Here is a 19,032-nt window from a genome sequence, read left to right on the forward strand (position 1 = left end):
ACTTCGACATGCACAGCATGACCCCCTCTTTGTGATTGAGCTTCTGTTGTTGACACCATGGACATGAAATAATGTAGACATAAAAACCCCTAGTCACACAGGATAGGTCATTCAGAGACATTTTCTCCATGGCCCACAGCATGTGATTAGCACTTAGTAGTGGACATGCTGCTCATGGTCTAACAGAGGCGTCTATTATTTTCTATCGCAATTATTTGATATCATGTAGTCACTTCACTATCTTAGTGTTAACATGCAAACATTTGATAATTATCAATAGACACAAAATAGGCTACAGCTTAAGCTAATGATTGGTCATATAGGAAAAGTAATAGTTTAAACACGGGATGATGGCTCGCTCCAATTTCTAAATATATATGTCTATATGTACATCCTACATGGTCAATAAAAACACATTTTATAAATCAAATTGCCTAGCAACTTGCAAATACCCCATATTTGCAATTAGGAGGATAACCTTTGTTGTTTTGTCTCATCCTATGAATTAATAAAGTAGCCTTATTGAAATAAACTAAATTAAATAAAGCCCCAACTTTATCCTTATCCAACGTAAAACAGATGTTGTTTTCTATCAGCAATGTCTTTTTATTAATTAGGTATTCATTATCAGGACTGCATAATGACAGAAGTTTAAATGCCTAAATACCTACATTACCCAGAGAGCTGTGCGGCAGTATAAACTAAATAAATAAATAACCTCAGTAACTTGCAAATGACCCATGCATTTTATTTGCATCAATTTGTCCTTTATGTGTTTAGTGAGTGTGTATGCTAATAAATAATTTCATAAAATAAATCAGATTTAAAAAAAAAAGATTGTTTCCATCAGCAATGCTTTTTTATGTTGCATTATTAGTTACAGTACTGTGTGTTACACATAGACTGTATATATAAAGGTGTTACAGCAGTTTACATGTCCTAAAGAACTACATTACCCAGAGAGCTGGGCGGCAGTATAAATAGTAACGAAAGGGGCGTTTCCTGGGTGACATGTGGAGGAGGTAAGAAGCAGATTGTTGCCGAGGACGCATTCAGCAGAGATAACGCCGCTCAGCCTGCTCTCACCTGGACTTTCACAACCATGGACTTAACCGAGGATAGCGCGGTGGAAATTATCCTGTGCTGACCCACTTCTTCTCACGGTTCTCTCTCCGTCCATCTTTGACGTCTTCATTTCTGCCAGGTACAGTCATTATGTAGTTTTCCAGCTCGGGCATTGTTCATTTTGTCACTGAGCTGAGAGCATCCCTGTCAAGGAAGTGAGCCCACGCGCTCATGTGTTGCTGTTTTTATGTTGCAGGTCGAGCTATGAGAAATGAGGCGTTTTGACATTTAGTTTTAGCTAGCAGAAACATGTTTGTGTCTCATTTGGCATCTCAGGAAACACTGTCTCAAAACGTTTAAATGTCATTACATTGTGTGGCAAGGGGCTCTACTACAAACTTTATGTAGTGCAGTTGTTCGTGTGGAACATCTGAATCTGGGGAAATATGACCTTCAGCTTCTTATGGACAAAAAGTATCAGGCATTTAGGAAAACATTGCATACTTTAGGCTTTCTTCCTTTTTAATTACCCTTTTTTCTGATATAACGGGGCTGCAAACTAATTGTATGCCAAATTGCAGGCTTAAACTATGCTCAAATTGGGTTGTTTATTTTTAATTGAGAACACATTATTATTTACCTCTTGATGTTGGGGTCTTGGTTGTATGTCAACCTGGACACAAACTAAAGGATGGTGACCTACATTTAAGATGTAGAGTACATGTAGGGCTATTGGTTCGACACCGCTAATAATAAATACCCCGGTGTACAGAGAAACCCAAATGTAGTTTTCTTGGCAGCACGGTGTTTTGCAGTGTTGCATTTCAAATAATTATGTGCATGTGTTTCATACTAAAATGTCCAACTTGAATAAGCTGAAAGTTAAGCAGTTTACATTTACTCATATATGGTATTTATGTCTTTGAGTATACACTTTAATTTGAAAGAGTAACCAGTGTAAAGATATATTAGATTCACAGCTAAGTTGTTAATGTCTTGTGTAAATTGTTGTGAGTTAAAGTTGATGTTCTTCTTGCTATTGTGACTCGTAGTCTTACAGTGTGGTGCTCTGAGGATGGGCTTAGCAATACTCAGATGGTCTGGACAGAAAATACCATCAGAAGCAAAGTCAGTGTCCTCGAAGCGATGAAGGATTCCCCGCTGTAAAGATAACTTTGAATCAGCTAATTATCTTCTTACAAAGTGAATCCTCAGGCGTCATCCTGTAACATATCAATGATTAGTATCTACATAAATGAAAGATGGACAATTCATTCCGATTGAGTGGTTCATTTTCTGTTGTTGACCTGATTGACTAGCTGAGAGACATATTGAATAATGATGTTTGATAGAGCACCGCTTTCTGTACTGACTGCTTTAAAGACCTTTGGTGCACATCTTTTGCAGGTGCAGTCACACCTGAGGAAACATGTCGGACAAGATGTCCAGTTTCCTCCATATTGGGGACGTTTGTTCCCTTTATGCCGAGGGCTCCACCAGTGGATTTATCAGCACTTTAGGGTAAGTGTGCTTGTTTGTTTATGGGGTGACAAACCCCCTTACACTACAGCCACAGGATTCCAGATGAGCTTGAATGAGGGAGTCTCAGGAAAGGTCCCACTGTGCAGAATACACAACGAGAAAACTGAAACAAAATAATATATTATGGGTAGTATTATGGATGTAAATAAACACAACCCTTTTGTTCCTCCACATCTTGTGGAAAAAAAATAATGTTTTCATCAATAATGATTTCAGCAAAACAAAGGAAAACAGTTTAACATTTTGTTCACAATTCAGTAGATCCACATGAGTTAAAGGGCCCATGTCATGCTTTTCCGGTTATCACCCGTCCCCTTGTGTTATGAAGGTTTCTGCATGTGAACGGTCTGCAGAGTCACAAACCCTCAACGTGCACCCTGTAGCGAGTACAACTCTAACACAGAGAAGACCTGTCTGTGCTGCCCCAGAACGCCTCGTTGGACATTTCTCTTTTACCATTGTCTTCTTCCTGGGTTCAGTGACATGCTCAAATGGACACGGCGAGGCTGTGAGTTGGCGTGTGAGCACACACACACACACTCCCAGCCAGGCTGCGGGTGTGTGTGTTCGGGCTGTGTCTCGCTGCCTCGCAGACGGCCACTACATACTACACAGAGATGCTGTATGGGAAACCAATGTGATTTTGGAAAATTGCACAGTATAAATGTATTCTAGTAAACCTCAACAATGGAATTATGATCAGTGGAAATGGCCATGACGTGAGACCTTTAATAGTTAAAGAGAGAAATGTATGATTGCAGAATGCCTCACTATCTTTTAAAGAGCATCTATTATGACATATCGCTCTTTCACTGTTCTTGCACATACATTTGGGTAAGTGGAGTAACAGCCGACCCACAAACCGTGAAATAGGACAACCCTGTCAGTTTTCTGTGGACTGCCACGGTCAGAAAGCATAACATTAAACATTCATTTTTGAATCTGCTCTTTAGGAAAAACCACTCGCTGCATTTGAGTATCACAGGGCCATTAATTATTCATATAAAATAGATAAGAACACTAAAATCCAATACAAAGGGGTGTATGCATTTTCTTCGGGGGGCTCTTAAAGAGACGGGCGCCAAAACAAAGTGTTTTAGAAAGAGCATAGATACAGGTACATACAGTGATAGTTCGAGAAAAATAATGTGAAGCCTGTAAACATGTTCTAAAAGGAAACGGGTAATGTGTATGAATGTGGAAAAGAGCAGAAACACAGCCCTAATAACCGTCTTTGTTACTGGACTGAATTGAGCTCTTCAGAATCAAGCTCAAGTATTTATTTCCCCACAGTAATAGGCCAAGACTACTTGCTCTGCTCTAAGATTATTGCAGCTTTTTTTAGCCCAGTTTCTTATAAATTATAATCATATTTGGCAGCTCCACATGTTTTGTAAAAATAGCGACGCCTGGTAGTCCCACGTTGGAAGGGCTGGGTGTTTTGTATCTGAAAATGCTATAGAAAAAGAAACGTTTAAAGCAGAAACAGATGAGGCTTGTCTCTTCAACCTTAAAGTCAGTGACTACCCCATACATGTACAATTGTGTCGTTGTGATCAGCTAATCAACGCGTAGCTTGACTGTATTCAAATGTCGCTTAAACTGTGTCATATTTTTGAATATTGAGCCGAATACAGAGTGATGGCATCGAGAAATGTAAATATGTTAAGTATAAGGTTACTTGAGAGGTGATGGATCCCGCTGTTCACCCCGCACTGCTTTTATTTCCCTGACATTCTGTGCTCAGCTTCTGGTCTCGAATTAACCAGTCTCCTTCTGCTTCATGCTGGGCCCCATTTACTATACTTGACGTCTTCCTTCAAGCCCCATTATGTGCAAATTGGGCTTATCTTGGCATACAATTAGAAAGTCACTCCAGAAATCAAATTAAAGATAAATCCGACATGTCAGCCTCCATTTTTCAGATTTCATTTTGTTGCATCAAGCTTTCTCTTTGCTATTTGTTTGGTTTCCTTCCTACAAGGTGAAGAAGGGCGCAGCCTTCATGTTATCCTATCCGCCCCCCAAGTGCTGAAATCTTCCTCCTCCTGCCATGTCACTTTTCTATTTGCCACCCTTCACACCGTGCAGCCCTCCTCTTCCTCTTCCTCTCTCATGATCCATCCAGCTTACTGATTGCGTCACCCACCATGGCAACGACAGCTTTGACGACTGCCACCATGACAGAGCTCATTTGTCAGATTTCCGATCTAGTGTTGTTTTGTCTCGTAATCAATCCCCCCCCACCCACCTCAGCTGTGAGCACTCACTGTGAACGAGAGAAGCGTAGAGGACGGATCTATAAATAGCCCCGTTGTGTATACTGTAGGTGTTTCATTAGCTGTCGGCACACTGGATGTGTCCCCTGGGAGACGGCTGCTGCCACCTGCACCGCCGCTGGTTAGCTGAGGATAGCACCATGTGTGTTGATGATAGGATCAATCAATCAAACTGTATTAATCCTGCAAGGGGCACTTGGTTATGAGCGGCTTATGTCGCGTACACAGGCAGGAACATACAGGAAGGAAGCACACAGAAACACCCGGGAGCCTGGATGTGGATCGTTCCAATTTACACGATAAATAGTTTATAGCATCACAGTAAATAAATAAAGTTTGAGTGCAGAGGAGATGAATGATTTTGAAAAGCGATATGTCTTAAGATACAGATTTTCAGCATCGATTTAATTTTTAGATCAATTGGTTAATAAGTGTAGGGGATAGTAAAAAAATGTCCAGCTCGGTTCCAGAAAGTCCAATGGGGATGTCTTTTTTAACCCTCTCTTAAATTCACCTTAATATAATTATATTACGAGAAAATAAGAATCTCCATATTTGAGAGGCAGAAGAAAACATTATGTTGTGGCAATTCAACATTTTTTGTTGTTGTAACTAATCGGGCAACTATTGCGCAGGGCCATAGATAGGCGTCTACCAATCAGCAGATCGACCCCTCCCCCTTCTGACAACACGTCGAGGTGTCCTTGGAAAAAATACATAACCCCAATTTGCTCCCGGAGACATGTCTACCATATTGAAGTCTACATTAGTCACTCTGGATAAAAGCGGCACCTAAATAGATTCAGATACAGAATTATTTATTGTCCATTAAATTGACACATAAAAGTGTAAATAAAATAACACTCACCATTAGTGCTGCACGGTATTTCGTGTCGTGACGATAATCGCGTTATGCGCATGCAGGACTTAATTTTTTAGGACGTGTGATATTAAGCAAATGAACTCAAACACGTCATGTTACAATTATTTTGCTGCTTGCTACAAAAGGAAAACTCGCGCTCTCATGTCAGGGGTTCTTGAGTGAGTGACATGCAGGCCACCGATCACAACTATTCTTGATCAGATCACAGCAGGATAACCGAGCGAGCTCAGCTTGTTGCTCTGATAACTTAAGATCCAGAAGTCCGTGACTAAAATCCTTCATCCGGTTAAATATCGTTAAAAAAATACCAATTGTATAGCATCAAAGTTCAAGAAAGGATGGTTTGCGGACAAAAAAAAACTGTATTTTCTTCAATTCCTGTATTTTTTCATATCGCGGGGGAAGAGAATATCGCAATGTCAGTTTTTTCCAATATCGTGCAGCCCTACTCGCCATACACAGTACAACATGGGAAAGTGCATTTTAATTGACAAAGTGCAGTCTTAATAAAAGTGCAGAGGGGTTTGTTCTTCCACTGGCTTGAGTCCATACAAATATCAGTTGTATTAAAAAATAAATAATTGAATACACATTCAAATGAGGTGTTGGTGGCAGAATGACCGAAGAAGGATCATTGAGGCTGGGAAAGGGGCCATGTCGGAATACAAATGATAATCGATAATTCCATATATTTAAAGAGATACTTCTGTGTATTACCTCGTGGACTAATCCACTCTATATACGGCCATGTTGTTGTATCCCAGAATGCAAGAGGAGCTTTCTCCTTGACTTTGGACACAGATGTCCACTGAGGCTCCTCTCCCTTTTGGCCCTTGGCCCATCAGTGCCTCGATGCGATCAAGGCTACGACTCTTCCTCCCTTTCAGAGGAGTTCTCTCACCGATGTGTTTTCGTCCTTCAGCATCAGAGCTTCTGCAGTGCAGAGTTTACTGCATGAGCTATAAAAAGACGTTACTGACTGGCCAACGCATCCTACTGATATGTGTTTTCTTTGCTGCTCTACTATCTGATATTACTCTGATCGGTTTTCCCCTCAAATGCCTCGTGTGATTGAGATATTCCAAAAAGACATGTCTTTTACCTACATATTATTATATTTGTAGATACAAGGTGAGGCAGTCGATGGGGAAGGTACTCATAAAAAACAATGATTTTCCAATCTGCTTGTGACCAAGTTCAGAATCTTTATTTTGCACCCCTCACTCCTTGTTTGGGAGTTTTCTCCCATGACGTAAATCCTTTCATAATACACACTATATTAGGTTTATAAGCAGAACTTACAAGAAACCTGTTCACGTGTGTCATGAAATTCAGAAATCCTCCTTCCATGAGGTGTTGGCACTATTCAGTGATGTTGCAGATATTTACAAGGTTACATTTATCACACTGAACTCCTGTCTTGGAGAGTTGCTGCCAAGTCTTAAATATTAGATGAGACTTGGCCTGTGTCTCCAACGTGATAAAATAAGTGTGAATCGTGCTATGACTGGACATAGCCGTAAAAAACAGGTGTTAGTAATACTGTTAAGAACGCTTCGATCCATTAGTCCCAGAAAGCTGGAACAACATTAAGACGCTGGACCTGTCCCGTGTTAAAATGCTGTACACATACTTAGTAATTGTGCTGTTTTCCATCTGTTTATCTTTCTGTCATTGGATATGTTTGCAGTGGTCAAAATTGCTTGAGTATATCAGATTAGAAACTTTATACTTCCTTTTCAATTTCTTAGAAGAAAAATAGACGGCATTAGATTGTAAGGGTACTTCTAAGTTATTAACCTCATAGCATAATTAGCACAAGGATTATAATGGTTTTATCTTGCTTTTAGCGGGTGTATTGTTACATTTGTAATAGCATTTGTTTTGAGTGCTTGACTCATCCTAATGATGGCTGTGTCCCCAGGCTTGTGGATGACCGCTGTGTGGTGCAACCCGACACTGGAGACCTCAACAACCCACCCAAGAAATTCAGAGGTAAGGCCTCAAATCAACTCGGTTATTGATCTTGATATCTAAAGTAAATGTCAGGATTTTCAGAAAGTTGAGGGTTTCTCAACTGGATCTGTGCTTATTCTTCTTTTTTCAGAAGATTAGGTCAAAGTTAATGTTGCGATTGGACTCGTTTGTTTACTTCTGTAACATAGTGACATCAACATGCAGCTCTAACCCTTCTATTGGTGGCGGTTAGCAAATCACAATAGAGCTGGCCAGCTAACCAATCGGAGCATACTGGGCTCTGGTTTCAGACAGAGGGTGAAAAGAGGAAACAATAATGACCTTTTTTAAACATTAAAGTATGTAAACATGTCACAGTAGAGGCACAACATACATGAACTAAAATGGAGCATAATGTCTCCTTTAACCTCCATATGTATGTGTTACCAGACAGGTCAGGTGAAGTTTAGGAGTTATAAAAGCAGCTCTGGAGTATCTGATTCCAAAACAATGATAGTGCCGATGCTGTTATGATCTGTCAAAGGTCAGTATCTCCAAGCTAACATCGGAGCATACTAGCTGGCCTGACGGCTGCTCCTACATTGGTTGTGCACGCCTCCAAGAACTCCTTTAACAACAGACCTCACATTTCTCGTTGTTGTTAATCTGGGTTTGAACTGCCGCTCAACCGATTCCCGGAAAAGATCTATCAACACTTGTACTTGTTCGAAACCTCTCCGCATACCTTTGTTTATTGTTGTCGCATTCAAAACAACAAGCTGCCGGTTTGGTTTCTTGTTTTCTTCATTCTCCATACACCTGAATTCTTCTACAAACATATCAACTCATTAAGTGCCAGCTAAGCAATCTGAGCAGACTGGGCTCTGGTTTTAGACAGAGGGTGAAAAGAGGTGCCCTTGAATACAGGAAGTATGAGGAGAATAAATACCTTTTTTTTTAAACATGTCACAGTAGAGGCACAACATACATTTGTGAACCTGCACGAGTATTCAAGGCCCTTTAAGGCAAGAACAGTCCATAGTAACGGCTGTGTCCATTTCAGTTGGGCGTCTTTTTGATTTGTTGTTCCTCATGTTGTTGATGATTGCATTTCGTAAGGGTTGTTTGGTTCAGATTGATTTATTTTGCTGTTGTATTTTTGGCTCTGCTGGGTAAGGGCCCATTTATTTTTCAGATCTGCTTGAATTATTAAAGGCGGTTTTTGTTCACCAGATAAAAAAAAAATGCTCTTAGACGATTATCAACCACACATTCATTTTACTCTCGCATTCCACTGAAAGGTGCATCGCTGTATATTGTTTCCTGAAACCGTTTTGAGATGCTTAGTTATATTTGCATATTATCTAGTTTGAGGCCTGCATTTGAAATAGAGCTTGACTGCAGACATGATCATTTGTTCGCTTAAATGCCAATGACCTCTGTTGCTTTCAGATATCTGTCTTAACAGAACATTTGGCACGCAGTCACACGACCAACAGCTGTCTGACATAAGACAGGAAGGATACATTGTGCAGTTTTATGGAAAAGTCTGACCCTGTCGTAAAATAAGTATATGATTATCCGGCCTGCTGACAACAGGTGCAGCTAATATAGTAGCCACTAATAGCCTGACATCATTGGCTGCCACAACACATTTCCATATATGTGTTGGCAGGTTTCCAAAATAAGTTTTAAGTGAATTAGTCAGGAGTGAAATAACACAACTGCCAATTTCCATTTACTTGGAACAGTGCACTTTCCAAATTGGTGAAATATTAAATTGACCTTTAATTTTCTGTCGGAAACAATGAAGGACCTTATTTTTCATGTCCCTGTCATTGTCATAATTGGTACTCTAGATTGATGGCCACAAGGAACAGGAGCATGCACACACAGACTCACTGACTGTGAAACTAACTTGGTTGTATATCATTTTGCTTTTTCAGATTATTTGGACCTGTCTAGCTTTGAATAATAGTACATGAAAAAACTGAGATAAATGTAAAGGTGGGGTATGTCATTCACTTCAGAAACACTTGTTGTTATATTCCATGGAATGCTCTTAACATCCCGATAGCAATGAATACATGAAATGCTTTGACAATAAATACATTAATAAATGTCATCAGTGGAAGCCGTAGTGCTGTAAAAAGCACGACCAATCACCTGAGCCGGCCCGGCTAAAGTAACTGGATGGCCTACCTGCCTGTCAGCCTTCCATCTGTGCACAAACTTATCTCGTGCCCTCATTGGTCATTTCCAGCTCAGCTTCAAAAGTTGAACATTGCTCAACTTTTAAATCCTGGAAATCTTCGCTTCGCTCCCCCACAATGCAGTTCGGCGAAAAGCGAGGCAAAGTGACGTCATCCCCATTCAAAGTCAATGGGCAGAGAAGTGGTGGAAGATTCGTCTAAAGCTGCGGTGTGGACGTACCGTATAAGGAAGTCTGAAGGAAGTGGCAGATTTTTTTCGGTTGTGTACTTTCAAATTCTAGCGCACTCGAGCTGGTTCTCCACAATTACATAACCCACCTTTAAGTATCAGTATATATTTTTCTCATTTTGAAGAAACGTATTCGTTAAAAAAATGCAGAAACTACTAAAAGCTAGTGGTTATTTAGCTTGAAAAAAGGGCAAATAGAGACATCTTTCACAGACAGAATGCTCCCTGACATAGTATTTGTTGGATTTAGCCTATATAAAATCTCTCCTTTCCTATATCAAAACCTCACGGAGACTAAAATGGATATATTCTATTTCAAATGGTTGAATAAGTTTGTAAAAACAAAGCGACAGTACTGCATCAGAAACAGAAACGGGTTTATTACCAGGTCGGTTAACACGTACGAGGAATTTGACTTGGTGTTGTGGTGCATACATAAAAGTAAAAACTACCGGGAATCCCTCCTAAATGGTCACCTCTATCCTGTCATGTGGTGCAATTGCCCAAACATTCATTATAAATTTACTGGGCACTTCTAGCTTTTCGATAAAGATAGACATTTTCATTGTATGACTTGGGTTGAAGAATTTCCCAACCAGAGGGCACACGTTTTTTACATTTAATTTGCCTCATTGATCAAGACTCTGTTTTGTTGTCAGGCACGATGCTTGCACCACATGGAGTGTTTCTGATGGTAGTCCCAGTCAGAGTTTAAGTATCAGGTCCGTGACAGCAGCCTGTCATTACATCTTAACGTCTAACGACCGGCTCTGACCTGACAGCGTGATCGGCACAGATTAGCTCGCAGCTCTGTACCCACAAACAAACAAATAGACTCAATAAAAAGGCACTTTTAAAACAGTACTTTCCATCAGCACAAAAAGTTTGCCAACTGGACTTTTTGTAGGGTCCGTCCATCCAGACACTCCTGTTGAAGCGCGCTCTCTCCTTCTTGACGTTTCTAATTAATAACTAAAATAATATTCATTCATTAATCAAAAGACTATGAAACATGTCGTTGGCTTTACTGATTATACACTATCAATAGGAGTAAAATATACCTCTCAGTGCAAGAAGAACTGCCGCTCGTTTGCAGGACTTGGCGGGAGTCCATGATGTCGACCTGTCACGATTCCACTTTCGCAGCAACAAGGAACCAGTGGCCATATCTGCACACTGGAAGGAAACGCATATTCACTCAAACAAAATGTGGCCAACTCTTAACACACACTTTCACTGAGTTCAATGGAAATATCAGACTTGTGGATCAGTATTGTTTTCTTTACTCCTGCTGATAAACAGATAAACAAATAAACAAACAACTGAAAAAAGTATCGATGTGGATGTTAGGACTGTCACTATATCAGATTTTCACAAAAAAGTAATGGCGGCGAAAATAATTCCAGATAACAATACTATCTCGATATCGATAGAAAATAAAAACAAATAAAATGATTATCACTCAAAATTATCTTTAACTTTAAACAACATTTGGTTTTTCTCAGTGTTTTAACAAATGAGTTATACTCAAAATGTGTATAGGGAATCTCTTACTTTAACTGTACAAAAGCTGAAATAGCAGAGGCATATATCATACATGTGTCATTAATACATTATCTATATTTAATTTATTCAAATAAAACAATTATAGTAAAAAACTCTAACAATGGTAATACGTGTTTTTCCCCCACAGCATCTACAACCTCTGGGCCTTACATCATTGCCAGGAATGCACTACATTAATACACGATTCACATTGTGGAAGACTTGTTTGCTTCTTTGTAAAACATAGCAATTTGCGGACATTAACATCTCAAAGCCCTCCCTGCGCCGGGTGAAAGCCGATATGGAATGTATCAAAAGAGGAAAGCACTTTTATGGTAATAGCCTTTGTGTGGCTCCACTTAGTCCACTCTTATCGTCCCTCCAGAATCTGCAAGAAACCAGATTAACAGCTCACCGATGGGTTTGGTTTTATCCACTCGGCCCACTTAAGAGATGAAAGGGCTCTATCTCTTCCTGAGGCTGATTTATGGTGCAATCAGTGGAACAAGGTATGCTTTTGCACATGTTCAAATGCAACAATTTTGTGGAGAAATTGGAGGCAAGCCCCTTTGTTTTGGAAGAATAACACTGTGAGGACAGTGTGCCTAGAATTTATTTTGTTCATATTGCAAGTTAGCTGAGAGTTTAGTTTTGTACAAAGCTTCTGAATGTTCCAGTTCACGAGTCTGTTCCAATTCCAGTCGCTGAAAATGTCACACTGTGATTTTATTGGGTCAAGAGCAAACAAATTAGATCACTCAAAGTAGTGAGCTTTACCAAAGCCTACATTCCAGACTTAACCATGACATGTATGATCTGTATGTGTAATGTGTATTTGTAAAGCGCTTTGAGAGTCTTTGATAAAGCGCTATAATAAATATAAGGATTATTATTAAAAACCCGTGAGAAAAAACAGATAGATACTGTTTGCATAGAAACAAAAAAAAGGAACTAGGAAACAATAAACACACAATCCTGGAAGTCTGACTGCCAGTGGCTGAATCAGTGTTTCTGACAGGAGCCTGCACACACAACGGAAGTCTTTATCTCGTGTCCTTTCACACTTCGACATGCACAGCATGACCCCCTCTTTGTGAGGCAGTGTGATTGAGCTTCTGTTGTTGACACCATGGACATGAAATAATGTAGACATAAAAACCCCTAGTCACACAGGATAGGTCATTCAGAGACATTTTCTCCATGGCCCACAGCATGTGATTAGCACTTAGTAGTGGACATGCTGCTCATGGTCTAACAGAGGCGTCTATTATTTTCTATCGCAATTATTTGATATCATGTAGTCACTTCACTATCTTAGTGTTAACATGCAAACATTTGATAATTATCAATAGACACAAAATAGGCTACAGCTTAAGCTAATGATTGGTCATATAGGAAAAGTAATAGTTTAAACACGGGATGATGGCTCGCTCCAATTTCTAAATATATATGTCTATATGTACATCCTACATGGTCAATAAAAACACATTTTATAAATCAAATTGCCTAGCAACTTGCAAATACCCCATATTTGCAATTAGGAGGATAACCTTTGTTGTTTTGTCTCATCCTATGAATTAATAAAGTAGCCTTATTGAAATAAACTAAATTAAATAAAGCCCCAACTTTATCCTTATCCAACGTAAAACAGATGTTGTTTTCTATCAGCAATGTCTTTTTATTAATTAGGTATTCATTATCAGGACTGCATAATGACAGAAGTTTAAATGCCTAAATACCTACATTACCCAGAGAGCTGTGCGGCAGTATAAACTAAATAAATAAATAACCTCAGTAACTTGCAAATGACCCATGCATTTTATTTGCATCAATTTGTCCTTTATGTGTTTAGTGAGTGTGTATGCTAATAAATAATTTCATAAAATAAATCAGATTTAAAAAAAAAAGATTGTTTCCATCAGCAATGCTTTTTTATGTTGCATTATTAGTTACAGTACTGTGTGTTACACATAGACTGTATATATAAAGGTGTTACAGCAGTTTACATGTCCTAAAGAACTACATTACCCAGAGAGCTGGGCGGCAGTATAAATAGTAACGAAAGGGGCGTTTCCTGGGTGACATGTGGAGGAGGTAAGAAGCAGATTGTTGCCGAGGACGCATTCAGCAGAGATAACGCCGCTCAGCCTGCTCTCACCTGGACTTTCACAACCATGGACTTAACCGAGGATAGCGCGGTGGAAATTATCCTGTGCTGACCCACTTCTTCTCACGGTTCTCTCTCCGTCCATCTTTGACGTCTTCATTTCTGCCAGGTACAGTCATTATGTAGTTTTCCAGCTCGGGCATTGTTCATTTTGTCACTGAGCTGAGAGCATCCCTGTCAAGGAAGTGAGCCCACGCGCTCATGTGTTGCTGTTTTTATGTTGCAGGTCGAGCTATGAGAAATGAGGCGTTTTGACATTTAGTTTTAGCTAGCAGAAACATGTTTGTGTCTCATTTGGCATCTCAGGAAACACTGTCTCAAAACGTTTAAATGTCATTACATTGTGTGGCAAGGGGCTCTACTACAAACTTTATGTAGTGCAGTTGTTCGTGTGGAACATCTGAATCTGGGGAAATATGACCTTCAGCTTCTTATGGACAAAAAGTATCAGGCATTTAGGAAAACATTGCATACTTTAGGCTTTCTTCCTTTTTAATTACCCTTTTTTCTGATATAACGGGGCTGCAAACTAATTGTATGCCAAATTGCAGGCTTAAACTATGCTCAAATTGGTTGTTTATTTTTAATTGAGAACACATTATTATTTACCTCTTGATGTTGGGGTCTTGGTTGTATGTCAACCTGGACACAAACTAAAGGATGGTGACCTACATTTAAGATGTAGAGTACATGTAGGGCTATTGGTTCGACACCGCTAATAATAAATACCCCGGTGTACAGAGAAACCCAAATGTAGTTTTCTTGGCAGCACGGTGTTTTGCAGTGTTGCATTTCAAATAATTATGTGCATGTGTTTCATACTAAAATGTCCAACTTGAATAAGCTGAAAGTTAAGCAGTTTACATTTACTCATATATGGTATTTATGTCTTTGAGTATACACTTTAATTTGAAAGAGTAACCAGCGTAAAGATATATTAGATTCACAGCTAAGTTGTTAATGTCTTGTGTAAATTGTTGTGAGTTAAAGTTGATGTTCTTCTTGCTATTGTGACTCGTAGTCTTACAGTGTGGTGCTCTGAGGATGGGCTTAGCAATACTCAGATGGTCCTGGGACAGAAAATACCATCAGAAGCAAAGTCAGTGTCCTCGAAGCGATGAAGGATTCCCCGCTGTAAAGATAACTTTGAATCAGCTAATTATCTTCTTACAAAGTGAATCCTCAGGCGTACATCCTGTAACATATCAATGATTAGTATCTACCATAAATGAAAGATGACAATTCATTCCGATTGAGTGGTTCATTTTCTGTTGTTGACCTGATTGACTACTTGAGGGACATATTGACTAATGATGTTTGATAGAGCACCGCTTTCTGTACTGACTGCTTTAAAGACCTTTGGTGCACAATCTTTGCAGGATGCAGTCACACCTGAGGAAACATGTCGGACAAGAATTGTCAGTTTCCTCCATATTGGGACGTTTGTTCCCTTTATGCCGGAGGGCTCCACCAGTGGATTTATCAGCACTTTAGGGTAAGTGGTGCTTGTTTGTTTATGGGGTGACAAACCCCCTTACACTACAGCCACAGGATTCCAGATGAGCTTGAATGAGGGAGTCTCAGGAAAGGTCCCACTGTGCAGAATACACAACGAGAAAACGTGAAACAAAATAATAATATATGGGTAGTATTATGGATGTAATAAACACAACCCTTTTGTTCCTCCCACATCTTGTGGAAAAAAAATAATGTTTTTCATCAATAATGATTTCAGCAAAACAAAGGAAAACAGTTTAACATTTTGTTCACAATTCAGTAGATCCACATGAGTTAAAGGGCCCATGTCATGCTTTTCCGGTTATCACCCGTCCCCTTGTGTTATGAAAGGTTTCTGCATGTGAACGGTCTGCAGAGTCACAAACCCTCAACGTGCACCCTGTAGCGAGTACAACTCTAACACAGAGAAGACCTGTCTGTGCTGCCCCAGAACGCCTCGTTGGACATTTCTCTTTTACCATTGTCTTCTTCTGGGTTCAGTGGACATGCTCAAATGGACACGGCGAGGCTGTGAGTTGGCGTGTGAGCACACACACACACACTCCCAGCCAGGCTGCGGGTGTGTGTGTTCGGGCTGTGTCTCGCTGCCTCGCAGACGGCCACTACATACTACACAGAGATGCTGTATGGGAAACCAATGTGATTTTGGAAAATTGCACAGTATAAATGTATTCTAGTAAACCTCAACAATGGAATTATGATCAGTGGAAATGGCCATGACGTGAGACCTTTAATAGTTAAAGAGAGAAATGTATGATTGCAGAATGCCTCACTATCTTTTAAAGAGCATCTATTATGACATATCGCTCTTTCACTGTTCTTGCACATACATTTGGGTAAGTGGAGTAACAGCCGACCCACAAACCGTGAAATAGGACAACCCTGTCAGTTTTCTGTGGACGCCACGGTCAGAAAGCATAACATTAAACATTCATTTTTGAATCTGCTCTTTAGGAAAAACCACTCGCTGCATTTGAGTATCACAGGGCCCATTAATTATTCATATAAAATAGATAAGAACACTAAAATCCAATACAAGGGGTGTATGCATTTTCTTCGGGGGGCTCTTAAAGAGACGGGCGCCAAACAAAGTGTTTTAGAAAGAGCATAGATACAGGTACATACAGTGATAGTTCGAGAAAAATAATGTGAAGCCTGTAAACATGTTCTAAAAGGAAACGGGTAATGTGTATGAATGTGGAAAAGAGCAGAAACACAGCCCTAATAACCGTCTTTGTTACTGGACTGAATTGAGCTCTTCAGAATCAAGCTCAAGTATTTATTTCCCCACAGTAATAGGCCAAGACTACTTGCTCTGCTCTAAGATTATTGCAGCTTTTTTTAGCCCAGTTTCTTATAAATTATAATCATATTTGGCAGCTCCACATGTTTTGTAAAAATAGCGACGCCTGGTAGTCCCACGTTGGAAGGGCTGGGTGTTTTGTATCTGAAAATGCTATAGAAAAAGAAACGTTTAAAGCAGAAACAGATGAGGCTTGTCTCTTCAACCTTAAAGTCAGTGACTACCCCATACATGTACAATTGTGTCGTTGTGATCAGCTAATCAACGCGTAGCTTGACTGTATTCAAATGTCGCTTAAACTGTGTCATATTTTTGAATATTGAGCCGAATACAGAGTGATGGCATCGAGAAATGTAAATATGTTAAGTATAAGGTTACTTGAGAGGTGATGGATCCCGCTGTTCACCCCGCACTGCTTTTATTTCCCTGACATTCTGTGCTCAGCTTCTGGTCTCGAATTAACCAGTCTCCTTCTGCTTCATGCTGGGCCCCATTTACTATACTTGACGTCTTCCTTCAAGCCCCATTATGTGCAAATTGGGCTTATCTTGGCATACAATTAGAAAGTCACTCCAGAAATCAAATTAAAGATAAATCCGACATGTCAGCCTCCATTTTTCAGATTTCATTTTGTTGCATCAAGCTTTCTCTTTGCTATTTGTTTGGTTTCCTTCCTACAAGGTGAAGAAGGGCGCAGCCTTCATGTTATCCTATCCGCCCCCCAAGTGCTGAAATCTTCCTCCTCCTGCCATGTCACTTTTCTATTTGCCACCCTTCACACCGTGCAGCCCTCCTCTTCCTCTCTCATGATCCATCCAGCTTACTGATTGCGTCACCCACCATGGCAACGACAGCTTTGACGACTGCCACCATGACAGAGCTCATTTGTCAGATTTCCGATCTAGTGTTGTTTTGTCTCGTAATCAATCCCCCCCCCACCCACCTCAGCTGTGAGCACTCACTGTGAACGAGAGAAGCGTAGAGGACGGATCTATAAATAGCCCCGTTGTGTATACTGTAGGTGTTTCATTAGCTGTCGGCACACTGGATGTGTCCCCTGGGAGACGGCTGCTGCCACCTGCACCGCCGCTGGTTAGCTGAGGATAGCACCATGTGTGTTGATGATAGGATCAATCAATCAAACTGTATTAATCCTGCAAGGGGCACTTGGTTATGAGCGGCTTATGTCGCGTACACAGGCAGGAACATACAGGAAGGAAGCACACAGAAACACCCGGGAGCCTGGATGTGGATCGTTCCAATTTACACGATAAATAGTTTATAGCATCACAGTAAATAAATAAAGTTTGAGTGCAGAGGAGATGAATGATTTTGAAAAGCGATATGTCTTAAGATACAGATTTTCAGCATCGATTTAATTTTTAGATCAATTGGTTAATAAGTGTAGGGGATAGTAAAAAAATGTCCAGCTCGGTTCCAGAAAGTCCAATGGGGATGTCTTTTTTAACCCTCTCTTAAATTCACCTTAATATAATTATATTACGAGAAAATAAGAATCTCCATATTTGAGAGGCAGAAGAAAACATTATGTTGTGGCAATTCAACATTTTTTGTTGTTGTAACTAATCGGGCAACTATTGCGCAGGGCCATAGATAGGCGTCTACCAATCAGCAGATCGACCCCTCCCCCTTCTGACAACACGTCGAGGTGTCCTTGGAAAAAATACATAACCCCAATTTGCCTCCCGGAGACATGTCTACCATATTGAAGTCTACATTAGTCACTCTGGATAAAGCGGCACCTAAATAGATTCAGATACAGAATTATTTATTGTCCATTAAATTGACACATAAAAGTGTAAATAAAATAACACTCACCATTAGTGCTGCACGGTATTTCGTGTCGTGACGATAATCGCGTTATGCGCATGCAGGACTTAATTTTTTAGGACGTGTGATATTAAGCAAATGAACTCAAACACGTCATGTTACAATTATTTTGCTGCTTGCTACAAAAGGAAAACTCGCGCTCTCATGTCAGGGGTTCTTGAGTGAGTGACATGCAGGCCACCGATCACAACCATTCTTGATCAGATCACAGCAGGATAACCGAGCGAGCTCAGCTTGTTGCTCTGATAACTTAAGATCCAGAAGTCCGTGACTAAAATCCTTCATCCGGTTAAATATCGTTAAAAAAAATACCAATTGTATAGCATCAAAGTTCAAGAAAGGATGGTTTGCGGACAAAAAAAACTGTATTTTCTTCAATTCCTGTATTTTTTCATATCGCGGGGGAAGAGAATATCGCAATGTCAGTTTTTTCCAATATCGTGCAGCCCTACTCGCCATACACAGTACAACATGGGAAAGT

General features: G+C 40.0%; 1 protein-coding gene across 4 annotated transcripts in view; it reads left to right on the top strand.

Moving 5' to 3' along the window:
• Nucleotides 1-1,053: 1,053 nt before the first annotated feature.
• itpr1b (inositol 1,4,5-trisphosphate receptor, type 1b) overlaps nt 1,054-19,032 on the top strand; it is a 144,256-nt gene continuing 126,277 nt past the window's right edge. For 3 of the 4 annotated variants that reach the window (XM_071203053.1, XM_071203055.1, XM_071203054.1), the window contains exon 1: nt 15,324-15,374. In XM_071203053.1, coding sequence (XP_071059154.1) covers nt 15,334-15,374 — 41 coding nt within the window. In that variant the 5' untranslated portion in view covers nt 15,324-15,333. Of the gene's footprint in view, nt 1,205-2,472; nt 2,587-7,693; nt 7,765-15,323; nt 15,375-19,032 lie in introns of those variants that run through there. The other variant, XM_034082656.1, reaches the window with a different exon arrangement.

The sequence above is a fragment of the Pseudochaenichthys georgianus genome, chromosome 5 (assembly GCF_902827115.2).
Source record: "Pseudochaenichthys georgianus chromosome 5, fPseGeo1.2, whole genome shotgun sequence".
Taxonomy (NCBI): domain Eukaryota; kingdom Metazoa; phylum Chordata; class Actinopteri; order Perciformes; family Channichthyidae; genus Pseudochaenichthys; species Pseudochaenichthys georgianus.